Source organism: Lycium ferocissimum, unplaced genomic scaffold (genome assembly GCF_029784015.1).
Source record: "Lycium ferocissimum isolate CSIRO_LF1 unplaced genomic scaffold, AGI_CSIRO_Lferr_CH_V1 ctg22164, whole genome shotgun sequence".
Classification (NCBI taxonomy): domain Eukaryota; kingdom Viridiplantae; phylum Streptophyta; class Magnoliopsida; order Solanales; family Solanaceae; genus Lycium; species Lycium ferocissimum.
Genome location: NW_026720164.1, coordinates 1 through 18,224, shown reverse-complemented (window position 1 = coordinate 18,224; position 18,224 = coordinate 1). Strand labels below are relative to the sequence as shown.

At 36.1% G+C, this 18,224-nt stretch overlaps 2 protein-coding genes across 4 annotated transcripts; both read right to left on the bottom strand.

Annotated features, from left to right (window-relative positions):
* Positions 1-522: 522 nt before the first annotated feature.
* LOC132043232 (uncharacterized) lies at positions 523-1,614 on the bottom strand. 3 transcript variants are annotated; one of them, XM_059433711.1, is made up of 4 exons: positions 1,555-1,614; positions 979-1,113; positions 821-901; positions 523-751 (listed from the first exon to the last, which is right to left on the bottom strand). In XM_059433711.1, the coding sequence occupies exons 1-4, from the start codon at positions 1,588-1,590 to the stop codon at positions 554-556; spliced, it is 450 nt and encodes a 149-aa protein (XP_059289694.1). In that variant the 5' UTR covers positions 1,591-1,614; the 3' UTR covers positions 523-553. The 3 variants fall into 3 exon arrangements, with proteins under 3 accessions (XP_059289694.1, XP_059289693.1, XP_059289695.1); XM_059433710.1 differs by having other exon boundaries at positions 523-901; XM_059433712.1 differs by lacking the exon at positions 821-901.
* A 120-nt stretch (positions 1,615-1,734) lies between these two features.
* LOC132043231 (uncharacterized) lies at positions 1,735-7,860 on the bottom strand. Its single transcript, XM_059433709.1, has 4 exons — positions 7,537-7,860; positions 2,690-3,508; positions 1,937-2,398; positions 1,735-1,821 (listed from the first exon to the last, which is right to left on the bottom strand). The coding sequence occupies exons 1-4, from the start codon at positions 7,843-7,845 to the stop codon at positions 1,750-1,752; spliced, it is 1,662 nt and encodes a 553-aa protein (XP_059289692.1). The 5' UTR covers positions 7,846-7,860; the 3' UTR covers positions 1,735-1,749.
* Positions 7,861-18,224: the final 10,364 nt, after the last annotated feature.

Sequence of the window (18,224 nt, the reverse complement as noted above, 5' to 3'; positions counted from 1 at the left end):
GACACCAAATTCTTAGGATGACCAAGAGGGATTTGGAATCCCAAATAACCAATCCTCTCAACAATTACTCAATCAAAGGTTTTCACAATCTCTCAACTCTCAAGAGTTTTACAATATCAAATATCAATATTCAAAATAGTCTAAATCTTCCATGAAGATGAAGAGAACTATTTATATTATGCTAGAAATAAAAGAAAGCAAAATGACATAAACACCCTTAATGAATCAAGGGCCTTGTTTGGCTATTCTTCTTTCTTCAAAATCTTGAAATCTCCTTTGCAAGAATAGCCAACTCTTCATCTTTTAGCCATTGTGGTAACTTCCCGTTTCCTCTTCTTCTCCCCAAGCAATCTTCATCAACAAATGGACTTGGGATCCAAGGTGCTCATCAAAAGTATACTCAAGAGCCTCCCGCTTCATGAATAGGCATTGCAAGTGTTGTAGTTCCCGGGCTTGGCTCCTTGTAAATGGCCTTGAGGCAAGTGGGCTTGCATCACATATGATCAATATAAAATGCTTTGGAATACACAAAATTAAATACATTAATGCTTGTTTATATATACTTTCCTGAAGCAGAGTCATGGGAAACTTGGTATTTACTAGGACGCCTATTCTGGGCGACTGATGGATGCAAAATCATTCGTCTTTCGGGAGTTTGGCTTGGAAACAGCTCGTCAAGCAAAAGAAACTGAGATAAGGGTATCACATTCTCACCAACTTTGGGCGGCGTTTCAAAAATAGGACGATCTTCCTGCAATACAACACTCTTGTCATGAGAGGGCCCCGAAGACCAGCCTGTGCGAGAAATATCAGCTAGGACCTCTGCTATGTCAGCGGACTTTGCTGATACGACTGGTGATTTGTCAGATACGGTGTCTTCGAGAAACTGAACTATGTATTCCTATTCAAGAAATGGAAATACATTAAGTACAAATATATAGATTATCAAACAATCAGATGTATTTGATTTATGCATACCGTCGATTCTTTTTGTTCTCCAGAATTATCACCACCTTCTTGAAGTTCTTCAGTAGATGCCTTTAATGTTTCCCCACTCCCGTTGCGGTGATCCATTCCAATATCAGGCACATCAAACCGTTGCATACCAACTCCCTTTGAAAAAAATAGAGAAATTAAATAAATAAATAAGGCAAATAAATTTAATAAGTTAAATATAATAGATTATAATGCAAATATGTCTATAAATAAAGTCATGCATCAATAAAATATAAGTAATTTCAACGTACATCCATGTACATCAAAGCGTAATTCAAGATACCCAATAAACACATGACACAGTAAAAACTGTGTTGTATTTGAAAAAAAGGCAACCAGATACATGGATACTAAATTCAAAATATGTCAAACAAAACTTGAACCAAATACACTGGATTATTTTACAGATACATCAAGTAAACTCTGATATACAACCAAGTATTTTGAGGGAAAACAAATACATTCAAAACACAACAAAGAAATTTTAAAAAACAACTAAATATATCAATTAGAAAACACAAGTACGGTTTCAATACATCGAATTCACCAACAAACTACCTCTGTTGACGCTGCATGACCCGTGTTGGTTTGCATTTGTACTCCAAAGATCCCGTGGAATGTAGTCATCATTTTAAATCGAACTACGCCGCACCTTATCGGCACCCTATAAAAACAATTTTTATAATAACTTTTATGTATCCGTTGTATTTCAAAATTTTGAATAATTGTACATATATGGATCTTTAATACCTTTTATTTAGTTTGATTCACTTTAATATATTCAAAAACCTTGGCAAAGTTTTCGTTGATGGCTTTGTGAAGATCCTTGAATTCGGCGAAAACCTAAAATTTCAAACAATAAAAGCATAAAACTGCATACCTTATTAAACAGTAATATAATACAAAAAAAATATGATAAAGAACAAATAATAAGTCCTACTTTATTCTTATACTCATTGAGTTCCTCCCTCAGAATAGAGATATCCTTGGATTTGCTGGTGGATGGGACGTCAATAGGAACAACAGACGGGGGGTTGGGTATTGGAGCTGATTCCTTTTCCATTGCTGAAGCATGCCCAGTTGATGCCAACTCATGACGTTTGGTCAATCGTCCACCACTCGAATGACTACCAAAACGTGTAATTGGAGATGTGGTCTTCTTCGATGGCGATGGTACCATTGGCATCTGTCTAGGCTTCTTGTGAGGTGGAGATTGTGATACACCTTTATTTTGAGGCTGCTTGGCCGCAGACACATGGGGTGGTGTCGAACTAAAATCATCATAGTCATCCGCCACCTGTTGTTGAATTGTCGATGCAGATTTACCGGAGAGATATGGACGCAATCCAAGTTCCTCAATCTCACTGATGGTCGGCACAATATTCCTATAAGTAGGACGGTCCTGCAAAAGTATCATACTTAAATAAGTCAGATACAAAAATACCAAATATTTCAGAATTTATTTTCATGTATTTGATTTAATGGATAATTTCATATACATAGGTTCAAATACATAATTATGTTCAAATACATGTGGATATCTGGATTTGAAAAGACTAATAAACTGATTGACATTTCACTATTTTTTATCAAAATAAATAATTATGATTCAAATACATGTTGAAAACTCCATTTATTTAACATAACTTGAACATCCATGTATTTTTGCATTAAAATAATGAGTGCAAATTACCTCTGACTCGTCATCATTGAACATGCCAGTCATGAGATCTTTAAAGTGTGGAGTCCCGTCTATGGTTTTCCAGTTGAACATTCTGGGAATACGATCTCCATTTTTTACTGCCAAATTTGGGTAAACGTTGGAGCAGCACTCGTATAGCCATGCTTGCATAGCAAACGGAAAACCACAAAGACAATAATACTGTTTTGTCTTATCCATCTTATGGTGAAGACTTCTGACCAAATCATCAAACGCTTCCTTTCCCCATGTATAGTCTACGTACCGCCCACTCTCTACCAAGTCAAAATGAAGCCTTGGAATGACGACATTGTTTTTCTCACCGGATAAGATGTATGTATGGATAAAATACAGTAATGCAATCTTTACAGCATCTCCGTCTGCATCATCGTCAACGCCCCAATTCTGATCCTCAAAGCATTCACCCTTTTTCACACTTTTGTTGGAACCCCCAAAATATGTATCCAACAGTCTGTTTTTCTTAGAGTTAACAACAATTTCTTCACCAAAACACTTCAACCCAGTCATTAATGCAAAATCGAAAAGCTTGAACGTCAATTCGAAACCATTAACATCAATAACAAAGGAAGTGGGTGTACATTTTTTCAGCTCTCTAACGATAAAACACCTGAACATCTGTGGTTGAACTTCACGATGCTGCATGTCGAGGTATTTCCCAAATATAGTCTTGGAAAAGAGTTCAAACTGTCTATCGATAAGCTTGTCCTTCAATTCTTTTTTAACTTTCGGGTTCATGTAAGAAGCATATCGTATTGCATGACTGGGAGGATATTGGACAAAGAATTTATCATCCTGTATAAATACAAATAGTTAATTAAAAAAAGACATAACAAATATATGTATACGAATATCATATGAAACTGATGAAGAAAATTAGAGTGAACCATACATATATTCAAAAAATATGTACACAAATGATTAAGAGGACATGTGTATGTGTGTTTAAATGAGCCAGTAATTGAATATTAATTGATCAGTTGTTCAAAATACATAACTACCTTAAAAAATTTATATATGTGTTCAGATACATCATTCGTTAATGTTTTCAACTCACATATTTTTTCAAGAAAATAGAACATCAACAATTAATAGACATGTAACTCAAACAGAAAATTGAGATTCAACTACACATACACTCAAATACATGATTCTCAGTTCATCACCCTTTTCAGATACACAGTAAATTTCCAAAATATGTGATTCTCAGTTCATCAATTTTCCAAATACAAATACATGATTCTCAGTTCATCAACCTTTTCAAATACACAGCAATTTTCCAAATATATGATTCCCAGTTCATCAATTTTCCAAATACATAACATAACATAACATACAAAGAAAATATATGATTCCCATTTCATCAATTTTCCAAATACATAACATACATTCAAATATACGCAAAAAAAATCGCTCTTCAACAATACATAACATACATCAAATACAAACCCCAAACCCTAAAACCCCATCGGCTGTTTCTCTCTCTCGGAGACGGCGAACCAGTGAGAGAGGAGCTTTGAGCTCCTTCTCGGCCATCTATGGCTTCCCCAGCCAATGGACAACCTCCTCCTGAGGTTGTCCGTACCACCACCACCTACAACAATTCTTACAACCCCTAATTACTCACAAATCCTCAAAAACCCCACGCAAAACCCTAGTTCTAGCAAAAAGCCGTCGGTTTCAATACCCATTAAGCCTATAGTTTACCATCATGGTGAACCCACAATTCAATATGCTATGGAGGAGATTAATGCTATGATAATACGTGAAAATCTCCAATACGCAGTTGTTGGAAAATTCACGAATGGTTGGAATGATCTTAATGCACTACGTACGGCCATTCCAAAGCAATGTGAACTCAAGGGAGAGCCTATTATTGGATATTTGTGCAATAGACATGTTCTTATTAGATGTAGCTCGTTTGAAGATTATGTTGCACTTATGTCCAAGTCTTCATTTTGGATTAAGGATAAAAATTTATGTTATCCCATGAGAACGTTGAAGTGGGATCCTTGGTTTACTCCGGAGGAAGAAACAAGTATTGCTATAGCTTGGATTTCCTTCCCAACGCTTGCACCTCATTATTTTGTGGAGGAGGTATTGTTTTCATTAGCTTCGGCGGGGGGAAGCCATTGACACTTGACCTAGCTACAAAAAATAAAACGAGACCTAGTTGTGCTCGTGTGAAGGTGGAGGTTGATTTATTGGAGAAACATCCTACACGAGTGCAAATTAATGTTATGGATGCTAAGGGTGATGTTAAATCTCGTTGGTAAAAATCCAATATGATTTCATGCCCAAATATTGTAAAGAGTGTTGTCTTCAAGGACATGATGTGAATGGGTGTTGGAATTTACATCCCGAGTTGTTACTAGATAAGGAAAACAATGGTGAAGGTGAAGGAGTTCAAAGAAATAAGGAGGCAAACCTTAATAATGAAGAAGGAAACCATAGAAGCAATATAAACCCTCATGATGGTGTTCACACAATTTTATCCAGTGGGAAAGTCGTTGGCAAAGTTAATGATTATCATAAATGGCAAACTCAAGGAGGAAAGAAGAATAAGAAAGGTAATGTTGGGAAATATGTTGAACCTACTGTAGCTGAAACCCTCACTTATGACAATAAAGAAATTCCTAAGCCTAGTACACGGCAAAATAAATTTGTCGCATTAGGTGACGGAGGGGATGATAATGAGTATTCTATTGATGAGGAGATGCGGTGGTTAATCTTCATGATCATGAAGGTAAATAATGAGAATGCAATTGTGGAAAAAGATCGTGATCGAATATTGATGATGGGAAACAATTGTCTAAGAGTAATGGTGATGGTCAAAATCATGGTGCAAAGATCGCTAATATTGATGCGGTTACTTTCCATACAGTGTGCAAATGGGAAAATGTGCCTTTCGAGTGGTGCTGTCAAGGATACTTTGAATCATAAGGCATCTGTTTATCACTCACGGAAGGACGAGAAGCACTCACACAGTAACACTAAGCGAGTGGGTTGAAGCTTCTTTTCCAAGCTCAAATGTGCATTCAAGACGTCACTATGAATAAGCCTTGCCATGAGGTTGAAGAACGGGTGGAAGAAGGCGAGATTGCGGATGGGGTTGCTATAACACAAGCCAAGAGGTCATGTAGTGAATGATGTTGCTAAGAATGGATTGGAGAAGCGGTTGGTGTGTTGCATAGCTTAAGTACAAGCATTCGTTAGTAGGTTCTTTGCCTCAACCGGATACAAACTCGGTGCACTGTAAAAAAAAAAAAAAAACATACATCAAATACAAGTTTCTCTCTCTGAGACGGCGAACCAGCTGAGAAGCAACTTAATGTTAATGCTAAAGTTTTCACTCCAATAAAGAGCATGTTCTAAGCCATCTATGAAAGATAGGTGAACCCACAATTCAATATCTATGAGATTAATGCTTGTTAAAATTGAACCAAGCTTGCTTAGAAGTTCCTTCAAATGCTACTAATACAATAGGGACGAGACAGTTCTTATGGAGTGAACAGGTTGAAAGATGGAGAGAAGGAGAAATTTGACTATACTGAGTCAAACAATTTTGGCTCTATGTTACACATTATGCAGACTCCATTACATCTTCTCAAGAGGTTAACAATATGTTTGACAGGGTTCAACATGATGTGGAAGATGGCTTTGAGATAGGCCCTACACAAGCAAAGTTTGTCATTTCAACCCTCATGATCTGCACACAATTTTATCCGCCGTTCCGGCGTTAATGACAAGCTTGCAAAAACAAAGTTAACTGATGTTGTTTCCGACCTATTTAGCGTTTGCCGTTTCCGGCGGATGACCAAAATATAGGACTTGCTAATGAAGTCGAAAGATCAAGTTGAGGGACATTTGGCTATTACGGATCCATCAATAATAATTGCAGTCAAGAGGTGGTAACACTAAGCATAAACACACATTAGAACCGAAACAAGATGATAGTAAACACCCCGCGTTCGTCGCTAAGAGCGAGCAACCAAGTAAAGCAAAGATGTTCACGTAGCAAACTCATAATCTTATGGACACTACACAACAACAACAACAAGGTATGCTTGCAAAGCCTCAAACTAACTTACAAGTAGCAATACCATCTAGTGAAGGTCCTAGGATTGACATGGATGAGGAGTCGATTGCACAAAATTTCCACAATGCTGCAAGGGATGGGGATCTGTCTCCTAGACAGGTGGAAAGTGTAAAAAGACACAAAACTCATGCAAGGAAGGGCCGCAAACTGGGATGGGAAAATGATCCGAAGAATTTGTCCCAATGCAAATACCAATGAGACAAGCAAAGAAAAATGTGGCGCGACTCCTACGCCACTTCAACAAAATCCACAAGATCCAAAAAGAAATGATAAAGTTTCAAGATTTTTTGGAAAGGCATGAAGAACAAGACAAGGTGGAAATTTCAATGAATATAGAAGATTTTACAAGTTCGTAGATTAAGGATTATCGTCTTTATTCTTGTATTATTTTCTCATTATTTTAGCATTATCATGTGTAATATCATCATAGAGTGTGTTATAAACTCTCGTGGTGATCATAGCTTATTTGATCATTTCGAGTTCATTTTTTCTACATTCCTGTTAGTTTAGAGGTTCTTTGCCTCATAGGATTAGTAGGGTAAGGCCTAGTCCCCCTTACTTGTACTCTCCCTTTGGGGTATTTTTTGTTTTCTAGAAAATTAATAAAACTAGCCCTAGGCCCAAAAAGCCTAGTGGACTTTGCTTTAAAAAAAAAAAAAAAAACATACATCAAATACATTATTCACATATGTATGTGTTCTAATATTCACATGTTCAAAAATACCTGCTTCATCGCTGGGTCAAACTCTTCCTGTTCTCCTGCTTCATGTTGTACGACTTTTTTCCTCTTCATCTCTTTTCCGGTAACTATTTTCTTTGTTGATTTTGTGACTACCGGTTTTTTAAGCCTTTGCATGTGGGAAGGATCATGATTATTTTTCGTCCTTCTTTCAGCAATGATTCTCTCAGCCGAACCTGCAACAACATCATGTTGTTGTTGAGAAATCCCCAAATCAAAAGAAGGATAACCAAAATTTTGAAGAGTAGAAGGTATACCTCGAGTAACCATGTTTGATTTTGTTCCGTCTACCATTAATGTATAAGTTTGAAACTTCAAATTGCTTGAAACCCTAGCAATTTAATACTTCAATTGGCTTGAAATTGGTGGAAAGAAAAAGACTAAAAGATGAAAATACACTACTAGAGCAAGAAAAAATCTACAGAAATATACCTTCCCCAAAAATCACGGAAGAATCTTTTGCTAATGTTGATCGTGAAGGAGATAATGGAGCAAAATACGGTGAAAATTAATGAAGAATGAGAGAGAAATCAAGTTGAATAATGATGTATCCGTTAAACTTGGGATATGGGAATATGGGAGCGTCTAATACGGTCGGATTCGAGTGTATTTAGCGTGTATGTTTATCAAGAATCGTAATTTCTCGATGTAGTTATAGATGGTAAATAAAAAAAGTAAATTAGTTACTAAATATAAATAAATAAAATGGTAGTTATTATCATTAAATATGTCTTATAAGAAGCTATAACCCGTAAAAATTCCATTGATAGGCTAAAACCAAAATCATCCCCAAGTATTTCAAGATTTTGTAAGTGAGTTTTAGGGCTGGCAATTTTGACCCATTTTTCCGAAATGAGCCCATTTTACCCATATTTTAATGAGTTGGGTCACTCATTTTTTAGATGGGTAAATATGGGCTCAAGTTTATTTTTGGCCCATAAGAAATATGGACAAATATGGGCTTCAGTTGGGATATGGGAATTAACAAATCCAACAACAGACCCTCATTATGCTTCAGTTGCAAACTTTTCATTATCTTCAGATTCTTTGCTTATTTCTTCAGAACATTTTTATAATGGGGTTTTACTCATTGCTAATTAAAGAGCAAATTTCTCACTAAAGAATTATTGTTTGAGCCTTTGAGGTATGTTTTTGCTATATGATTTATTTTTATTTTTTTTATTAGTAAATTTCGTTTTTTTTCCTCTAGATTTTGTAAATTTTAATCTAGCTTTACAAAACCCATATGGCATTTGATGTTTCTGATTTGGGATATTGCATAAAAAATCTCATTTTTGCTATAAAAATTTAACATATTAAACAAACCGGAAACTTTCTGAAAATAGGGAACCTTTTCTTACACTAGTTTAATTCATACTTATCCCTGTTAAGTTTTGATTGTTGCTGAAACATTGATTTTAATTTTTTACAGATATCTATGGAGGCCAATGAGGAATCTTGTGAAATTAGCTCGTCTGTTTCGAGAAAACGAGCTAAAAGAACTTCTTTGAGCTGCTTTAAAGTGCAGTGGCAGAATATAAAGAATTTAAAGTTTGATCAGCCATTGAAGTGCCTTGTGGCGAAGATAATGAAAAGTTTGGAGCTGTTGAAGATGCTCCAACTAAATTTTGAGATGGTATTTGCATTATTTATACTTTGATAGTTTCTTTTGTTTAGGTAGTGGATGATTTACTCCACTGTTGCAGGAATTAAAATTGTGGTAAGTATTGGTTAGAGTTGAAAAGTTTTGTGATTTATATATAGCATTTCTGTAGAAAAAAATGAAGAAAAACAAATTCTTAGTATTGGTTTCCTAGTTTTATATTGTGCATTAGAAAGGAGTGATAAGGTCAATTTCAGGATCAGAAAGTATAAGAGACAGAAAAATGGGTAAAATGGGTCAAACCCATATTTTACCCATATTAATATGGGTGGATTGTAACCCAACCCATTTTTATCTAACCCATTTTCAACCCGCCCAAACTCAACCAAACCCGCCCATTTGCCACCTCTAGTGAGTTTCTAGTAAAATTACCACTGGAGGCATAAGATAGTTTAGCATGTTCCTGAAATTTCTTGTAAAGTGGCGCGATTGACAACCCCTACAATTCCAAACTATGAAATTCATATATCTATTATTGCGTGGGAGTCAATTAGGAGGTACTAAGGGGTGTTCCTCCATTTGGTTCTCTCCCTCATTCATTGGAGCCTGTTGGATCAGAGTAGGGTTGACCACAACTGAATACTTCCCCGATTTGGAGTTTGTGGTTGGTCACATTTCTATGTAGTACTTGATCAACTCAGGGGGACAATTTACAATTAAGAAGCAGTTTTTTCAAACTACTCTTTGAGGATGTAAAGACGAATCCCCCTCAGCTAGAGAATTTATGTTTAAGTTTTTTTTTTGAAATTGCTCCATAACCACCGCGACCTCAAGGTGAGTTAGAACCTTTTGTTCGCTGGGACTAGGGTGAGTTGGGAGGTGTAGGGGTGGAGAAGGAGACCGTGGGTCGTAAGGGCCCATCAGAGCGGACGAGGAAACAGAGGAAAAAGAGTTTGCATAGAAACTTGACTATGAATATATGGCGTCCCTGACTCATAAGGGGATAAAATGGAAGATTATGAGACATCGTATTTTCCAAGAATGAGTTCTGCATGGCTGTCCATAAGGAATTGTTGGATGATGACGCTTGAGATAGATGTGGGTAAGGAACTAGAGTAATCATCCAGTAGTGTTGATTGTAAAGCTTTGTCCCTATCCTCACACCTTACATCAGTATTTGCGCAATGTATAGAGTTTTTGAATTTTCATAATCACCTCTTGATTTTTTATAACCATTGAGAATGTGATTGTATGGTTACAAGATCCAACTCCAGTCAAGATCGTGGGTATGGATTAGAGCTCCCATAAGAACCACACAACATATTAAGGACTTCGTATAAGATCTATTGATGATGTGATATTAAATAGACTTGTATTTTTAATAGACTTTCTAATGGCACCTCAACACAAAGACGGGCATATTTGTCCCTTGTAGCATCGCTAGTACATGTATTTATTTTCAATGATTTTCCTACCTTATTGCCCACTTTTTGAAGGATTTGAATATCGTAAAATTTTGTGGGCAACTCTGGAAGATGAATCCAAACGGTATAATAAGTTAATTGAGAAGTGAAAGCAACAAATTTAGGTTCCCAACGACGGATTGATAAGAAGTGGTTCAATATTACCCAAGGCCCCTCATGTAGATCCCTAAGCGTATTGTTTTCCTGTTAAGCTTAATTTGAAAGAAATCAGAGTTGAGATCTACTAAAGAAATATCCTCAGAGGGCTTCCAAAGGGTGATGATTTTCTGTTTGAGTATTTGATGACTTAATCACGACCAATAGGGGTGTTCAAAATCGTACTGTAACTGATAATCCAACCGTAAAATAGGTTTATAGGCTTACTGATATCGGGTTATCGGATTAACAGTTGGTGAACATATTAAAATCTATAATTAAGGGCGTAACATGTTGGGTACGCATTACTCAATTTTCTAATCGGATAAACAGTTAACCTGCTAAGAATGATTAAATTTACATTTACACCCTTTTGTATATATAAGCATATTAGAAAATATATACAGTTAGAAATCCAAAATTGTTAAACTCTAAAGAGTAAATAGCAGCGCTTGAATTTCAAATGTTTCTAATAAACACTTTGAATTTTATATGTTCCTTGATGTGTGTATGTGCTTTTCTTTTTTTATCCCATTTGTTTCGACTTTCTGCTTTATGTATATGTTGCTTATGTATTTTGATTTTGCTAGTGATAAGTATTAGAGAGTGCTTGAATTCCATGCTTTCAATTATATTAGAAAGTGATAAGAAAGTTCTTGAATTCCATGCTCATTTTATCAGATTCAACGATGAGGTTTTTTGGGTTTTGTCTTTTCTTAATTAACTTTGTTGATTAACCGATAAACCGATCGATAAATGATCGATAAACGTTAAATTCAAATCAAACGAACCGATATATTACTGGTTAGGTTGACAGATAAGTATATTTAATACCCGATAATCTATAAGCCAAATCGTTAAGCGCATATATCCACCGAACCACCCGATAAGCACCCCTACCAACCAAACAGTTTCACAATATCATGAGGAATATTGATGCAAGAAAAATAACAAAGATAGAAAGAAGACACAATTTGAATAACAATTGGACAATAACTAGAAGAACTAGTCCTAGTTACCTCCCAAAAGGATCAAAAGGCACCTATCCTATTCGAACAATCCTCAAGAGAATAGCCATCTCTTGCAAACTGTTAGATCAAACGGGGGTTGTTCAATTTGGAGTCCACCAAATTAACACTAGTCATTCAAGACTATAGGGTTTCAATAATATTCAATATTCATTTATTTCAAGATAGGTTCCTTTCAAATGATTTACAAGCACCTTTAAATAAGGTTCTTAAAATATACTAGTCAAAAGAAATAAATGGAAGTGTAGTCTTCTAGTGTGCATAGAAGACTACAAAATACATACTCCTAGAAGCCTAGAAAGCCACTATACATTATGAAAGTCAAAATAGCCTTTAATAAGCCTAGAAAACACAAAAAGGGAAGCTTCCTTCGTTCACATTAGACCAGCCCTCATGTTCACACTAGAGCTTCTAGAAGTCCTAATTGGGGCTGCTAGACTTGTTCTTTTTCGTAGGCGGATCTTGGGCTTCAATCACATCCTCTCGAGCTTGAATTTGGGTCTCCTCGGCTTGAACACTTGAGTCGTCACCATGGTAATTTGGATTGCATCATCCTCCCTTTCTTGGAAGAATTTCGTCTCATAAATTACAACATTAATATCAACCTCGACATGAAATCAACCTCAACCACATCATTATGGCACAAACTTGGATCATCATCATGGCTATATGGACTATATCATTCTCGCTTTCTTTTGAAAAGAATTTGTCCTCAAATTCGATCCCCGCAAAACATGGACGAGAATGAGTATGTGTGTAGCTTCCAAGTCTCAATCGGGTAACAATTAAGTAGCAACATGAGTGAATAATCATGATATAAAACAAGAGTGCTACAAAAGCGCCCAAAGAAAATAGAGATTACCGTCATGGATTTTGAAAGCCCAAGAAGAAGCACGAGCCAAGAAAACCTACTATCTTCATGGAGTTTGCAAGTCGTGGTCGCATACCACAATGATTTCAGTGAGGATCTTTCCAATGGCTCTCCACCGATTCACCTTAAAATACACTAAATTCTTTCCAAGGCTAAGTACAAAACAAGTAGAATAACTCAACTGCCAATACCGAAGTAATGTACCAGCCTACCCCAAAGTCATCAATTCCCACAAGTTATAAACCTTATGATCAATTCCGGGGTCAAAAACAAAAATGATCAACACATCAAGCTTAGCATATGTCTCAAGCATATCTATTAGTAACTCGAATAGTAACAACAAACAAGAGTGACAATGATGTATCCAATAACTACAGGAGTACCTGAGAAGCATGAATCATGAGGTAAGAATATGTGCCATCATTGATCTTAGAAACATCAAAGAGATCAAACCATGTGTAATGACTAGATTTCTCATACTTCTCTTGTCTTTTCCTTTGACAAGAACCCACAAAAAAGTCAAATACGCAATCAAACTTATCAAAAGGAAGAATTTTACCTCTAAGATCGTGACTACTATCCCAGGATTCAAATGCATAACTTTCACATTTCAAGCTAAGGAACTTGGTATAGCTCTTATCTCAAGTGAGTGATCCATGTAAGGATCACAATAAGTAAAGTAATAGACACTAGAACAAGCATCCACCATTCTACTTTCCTTTTCCGCTTCAAGCTTATTCACACCTAGACATTTCAACTCAAATTCTCTCCTAGTGAGAACTCATCCTCACATTCTTCTTCACTATTAAAGAATTCGCACTACTTTCCCAATCCTCTTTAAGATCACTTCCTACATGTCTAGCACACTCAAAGTCACACTTTAAGTCCTCCACATCACAAAAGCTCCTAAAACAATCATGATCCTCATCATACGCAAACAAATAGTAAAGAAAAGTGCTACTTAAGGTCACTTCACCATCGAAGTTCACTTTCACAATCATGAATACTATTAGCGAGAAGATCACGATTTGGACCACACAAAGAAGATTTATTACTTAAGCAACTTCCCACACTTTCCTTTCCAAGACAATGTCCTTTATCAAGTGAACTATCCAACAAGGAGTTAATTCCATCACAAGAAAGAGTATTAAGAAATTCAAACTCATCATTAAACAAACAAGCATCTCCAAGTAAAAATAGTTTCACTAGAAAGGTCTCACCCAAGTTCACATCATCATTGAATTCCACATGTTCAAACTCATCATTTAAGTCAATTTCATTATCATGCGCATATTCAACATTAGAAAGACTCAAAGATGAATTGCTTTCTTCCTTATCAAACATGGGTGGTGTGCCTAATTCCAAACAATCACATTTATGGCCAACAATTCCATCATATCCAGAATAATCATCAACTAATAATGGAATATTACTCCCACACACACAAGGTTCAAGATTGCTTTTTAAAGACAAAACATTAAAATCAATCAACTTGTTTTTACTCCTTCCAACCTACGTGTTGTGTCTTTTGCATTAAGACTCTCATCACAAGTGTCAACACTAGTTTTTATCACAACAAACTCATAAGTAGTTTTAGCCAGATCACAACCGAGAACAACTAGTGTATCTCCACAAAAAATTCATTCAGCTTTATCATCACAAGACAAAGAAGATTTTAAGCCCAAACAAGATAATTCCTTAGTCATACTCACACAATCAACATGCTTAACATTAGCATCTAAAGTCAATTTAGAAGTACCTTTAGGCTCACAAGATTGATCTTCTTTACCTTCAAGTCCCGCTTTTGGACAATTCTGCTCTTTCGAAATTGTTGCATCCTTTTCATGAGTTTCCATTGTATGAGGCTCATTCTCAAGATTGTTTCCAATGATACCTACAAAATAATTCAAACAACTAGAGGAAAAAGAAACATTGTGAGTGTTAGAGTGAAGAACTTCATCTCCCTCATTATTTTTCTTTTCTCTCATGTTCTTTTTAATTCCATTCTCTTGTTTCTTTTGTGGCAGCCCACTCATTCCAGTCAACCCGAACTTCCCATTTTGCATGGCATTACACTCCCCTATAGGCATAGAAAAGACATATACACTATTCGGAAGTGGGAATGGAAAGAGAGGCCATCCTTCCTCGTCCATGACATACTTTATCCAATCTCGTACATTTGGAACGTCGTGTTTTCGAAACCGGGGTCCAAAGCATAAGTGACTTATTTTTAGGGGAAACACATCACATCGGACCGTTTCAACATAATCTCCATGAGATATTACCACCTTGACCATCCACTCAACTTGATACCCATTATAGTCATATGGATATCTCTTTTTAACCCATGTCAAATTCAACCAATCAGCCGATAAGGAGAGATGAATGTGGAGTCACACAAATCGTCAAGCTCTAGATCAAAGCCATTATACCCATAAACATTCACCTTCAATTTTTGAAACCTTGGCTTAGGCAATCTCTCTCCTTTTCTTGGAAATAGTGGTCCTCTCCTTTGTGTAAGCCATCTAGTTCTTACTTCCGATTGAACGAGTTTAGTCCTCATTGCACCTTAGTCCATCATACCGCATAACAAAGCTCAAAGAAAAGGTTATGAGTTAAAAATCACCTTACTCACTCCCTTACTTTATTTGGGTGGCGCTCGGTTCACTCAATGATACAATAGGTTTTTCACTCCGTCTTGTAGTACTTGGCTTCGTCGGAATTGACCAACTCCTATTCAATCTCCCAAATTATGCAAAAGATGCTACCTCTTCGGGATTAGAGTGAGATTATGGACTCTATAGTCGGACGACTCTTTTAATTGTGGCGCGCTTGAGTCAAACAATTCACGACGAGTTAAACGAGAAAAAGCTTGAAAGAATTAGCACGGAAAAGTTATAGCTCAAGAACTAGTAAACTTTGAGTAGGTAATTACTCAATGGATACTAGCTAGAAGTTATGTCACAAAGAAAGGATTAAGAAGCTTCCCAACCCGCCCTTAAAATGTGCAAGGCGACTTCCCTAAGTCTTACTAATTAATATCCTTTGACCAACTTATCTTGGAATTTAATTACTACAAGTTTCAATGTAGCTTCTCGTCTTCCCAAAAGATGACTAGGGACTTGCACACTTGACTTCTCGTTTTCCTAAGAGGTGATTAGAAACTTGGACACTCTTTTCTCAAGGTGACTGTTAGTCTCCCCAAGAATTAACTTGGGAACTTGTGTCAATTAATGGTTTGACTATTTGTTTGCCTACACCCTTTCACACACCCCAAACTGATTTTTGACTTCTCCTAATGAGTGCAGCCCCCTTCTCCACGTTTTGGAGGGGTTCAATGCACTAACTCCTTGGGAATTAACTCTTGACTAGTCCTTTTGACTTCCAAAATGCCTTTCACACTCCCTAACATCTTGAAAAGCTTAACTTATCACCAAAATTAGATCAAACAAAGTTAGTAAATCTGAAATTATCAAGAACACACATATTTGAATATTCACAAAATATTTATGAACACTCAAGAACACAAGTATTCAAAACATCAAAAATCGATTCACCCAATAGATCAAGAACAATCAAATACTCCAAATCTTTCCAATTTTTGGATTCTTGCCCTTCTTAACTAGGAGAAATCAACCCAACAACTTTCAACCCTCAATTTCAACCTCTTCTATAAGACCCACTTTGAGTCTTCAAGTGTCAAGGTCTAACAATGGCGGAAATTAAAAATCTAACTTTAATTAACTCAAAACTTCAGATTTAGAACCTAAGAACTCTAAGGAACTTGAATCTAACACTAAAATCAACAACAAAACAAGGAATTCAAACGAATTTTGGATTTTTTTTTCCAGATTTTTTTTTTTTTTTTTTTTTTGTGAATACCAAACCGAAGACTAGATTTGTTGGAACAAATCTATACTAGGCTCTGATACCAAATGATGCAAGAAAAATAACAAAGATAGAAAGAAGACACAATTTGAATAACAATTGGACAATAACTAGAAGAACTAGTCCTAATTACCTCCCAAAAGGATCAAAAGGCACCTATCCTATTCGAACAATCCTCGCAGAATAGCCATCTCTTGCAAACTCGTTAGATCAAATGGGGGTTGTTCAATTTGGAGTCCACCAAATTAACACTAGTCATTCAAGACTATAGGGTTTCAATAATATTCAATATTCATTTATTTCAAGATAGGTTCCTTTCAAATGATTTACAAGCACCTTTAAATAAGGTTCTTAAAATATACTAGTCAAAAGAAATAAATGGAAGTGTAGTCTTCTAGGTGCATAGAAGACTACAAAATGCATACTCCTAGAAGCCTAGAAAGCCACTATACATTATGAAAGTCAAAATAGCCTTTAATAAGCCTAGAAAACACAAAAAGGGAAGCTTCCTTCGTTCACATTAGACCAGCCCCTCATGTTCACACTAGAGCTTCTAAAGTCCTAATTTGGGCCGCTAGACTTGTTCTTTCCGTGGCGATCCGGGCTTCAATCCACATCCTCTCGAGCTTCAATTTGGGTCTCCTCGGCTTGAACACTTGAGTCGTCACCATGGTAATTTGGATTGCATCAAATATAATCTAGTTTTATCTGAGCTAGTGAGAGTTATGAAGTTATCAACATCAATTTTAGAATTAGTTTTGTTGGTCACTACTCAGAAATTTCGGTAAAAAAAGTGAAATTAGATGAATTGGTGAGGGGTTCGTCTATGTGCATATGCCCAGATCTAGAGAATAATTTGATTGATGATTTATTGAGCTGGTGATTGGGAAGAAAAATAGTAAGGGAGAAGAAGATGGTCCTAGGTAGGGGTGGCAAATTCAACCCAATCCCGTGCAACCCGTCAAACCCTTCGATGTTTCTACGGGTTGGGTCATGATCTGACTATTGAGTTGACCCAACAAGTTGAACTTAAATTGACCCATCTCCTAAAAGGGTCAATTTGGCTCCGTGAACAAGTCAGTGATTCAACCCGTGAAGTGCCGTCAATTCTGAAGCTGCATTCAATACTCTAAAACATTTTCCTCTTGTTTATTCTATTGAAATCTCTCTTCTTTGTTTCCCACACTTTGGCACCCGGACACTACGTAATCTATAATTTATTTATACTCATGTATCTTTCTATCTATTCTATTCAACATAGTGAATCATTGTTAATTTTATAGCTATTGTAATTACATTTTCTTCTTGTTAGAAAATTTAGAGTTGTAGTGAACATTTTTTCACATTTGAATAACAAGGTATCATATGACGTGTATACAAATTTTTTGAGAAATATTTTTGGAAACCATTATGAGAATTTGTGTGTTTAGATTGCAATTTTTGAAGAAAAATTCTTAAGAAAGGAATTTTCCAGAAGCTTTTGTGATGAGTTATGACTTTTTATAGTTTTGATGATTTGACAAACATGCCAAGGACCAGGTTCTTGATAATGTCCCCTGAAGACTGTAAATCACATGACATCTGTAAAGCTGTGTGTACTGTTCCGTCAGTAACACTTTTCAGTGCCAGCTGATGTACCGTAGCGCATGCTAAATGCTAAAGAC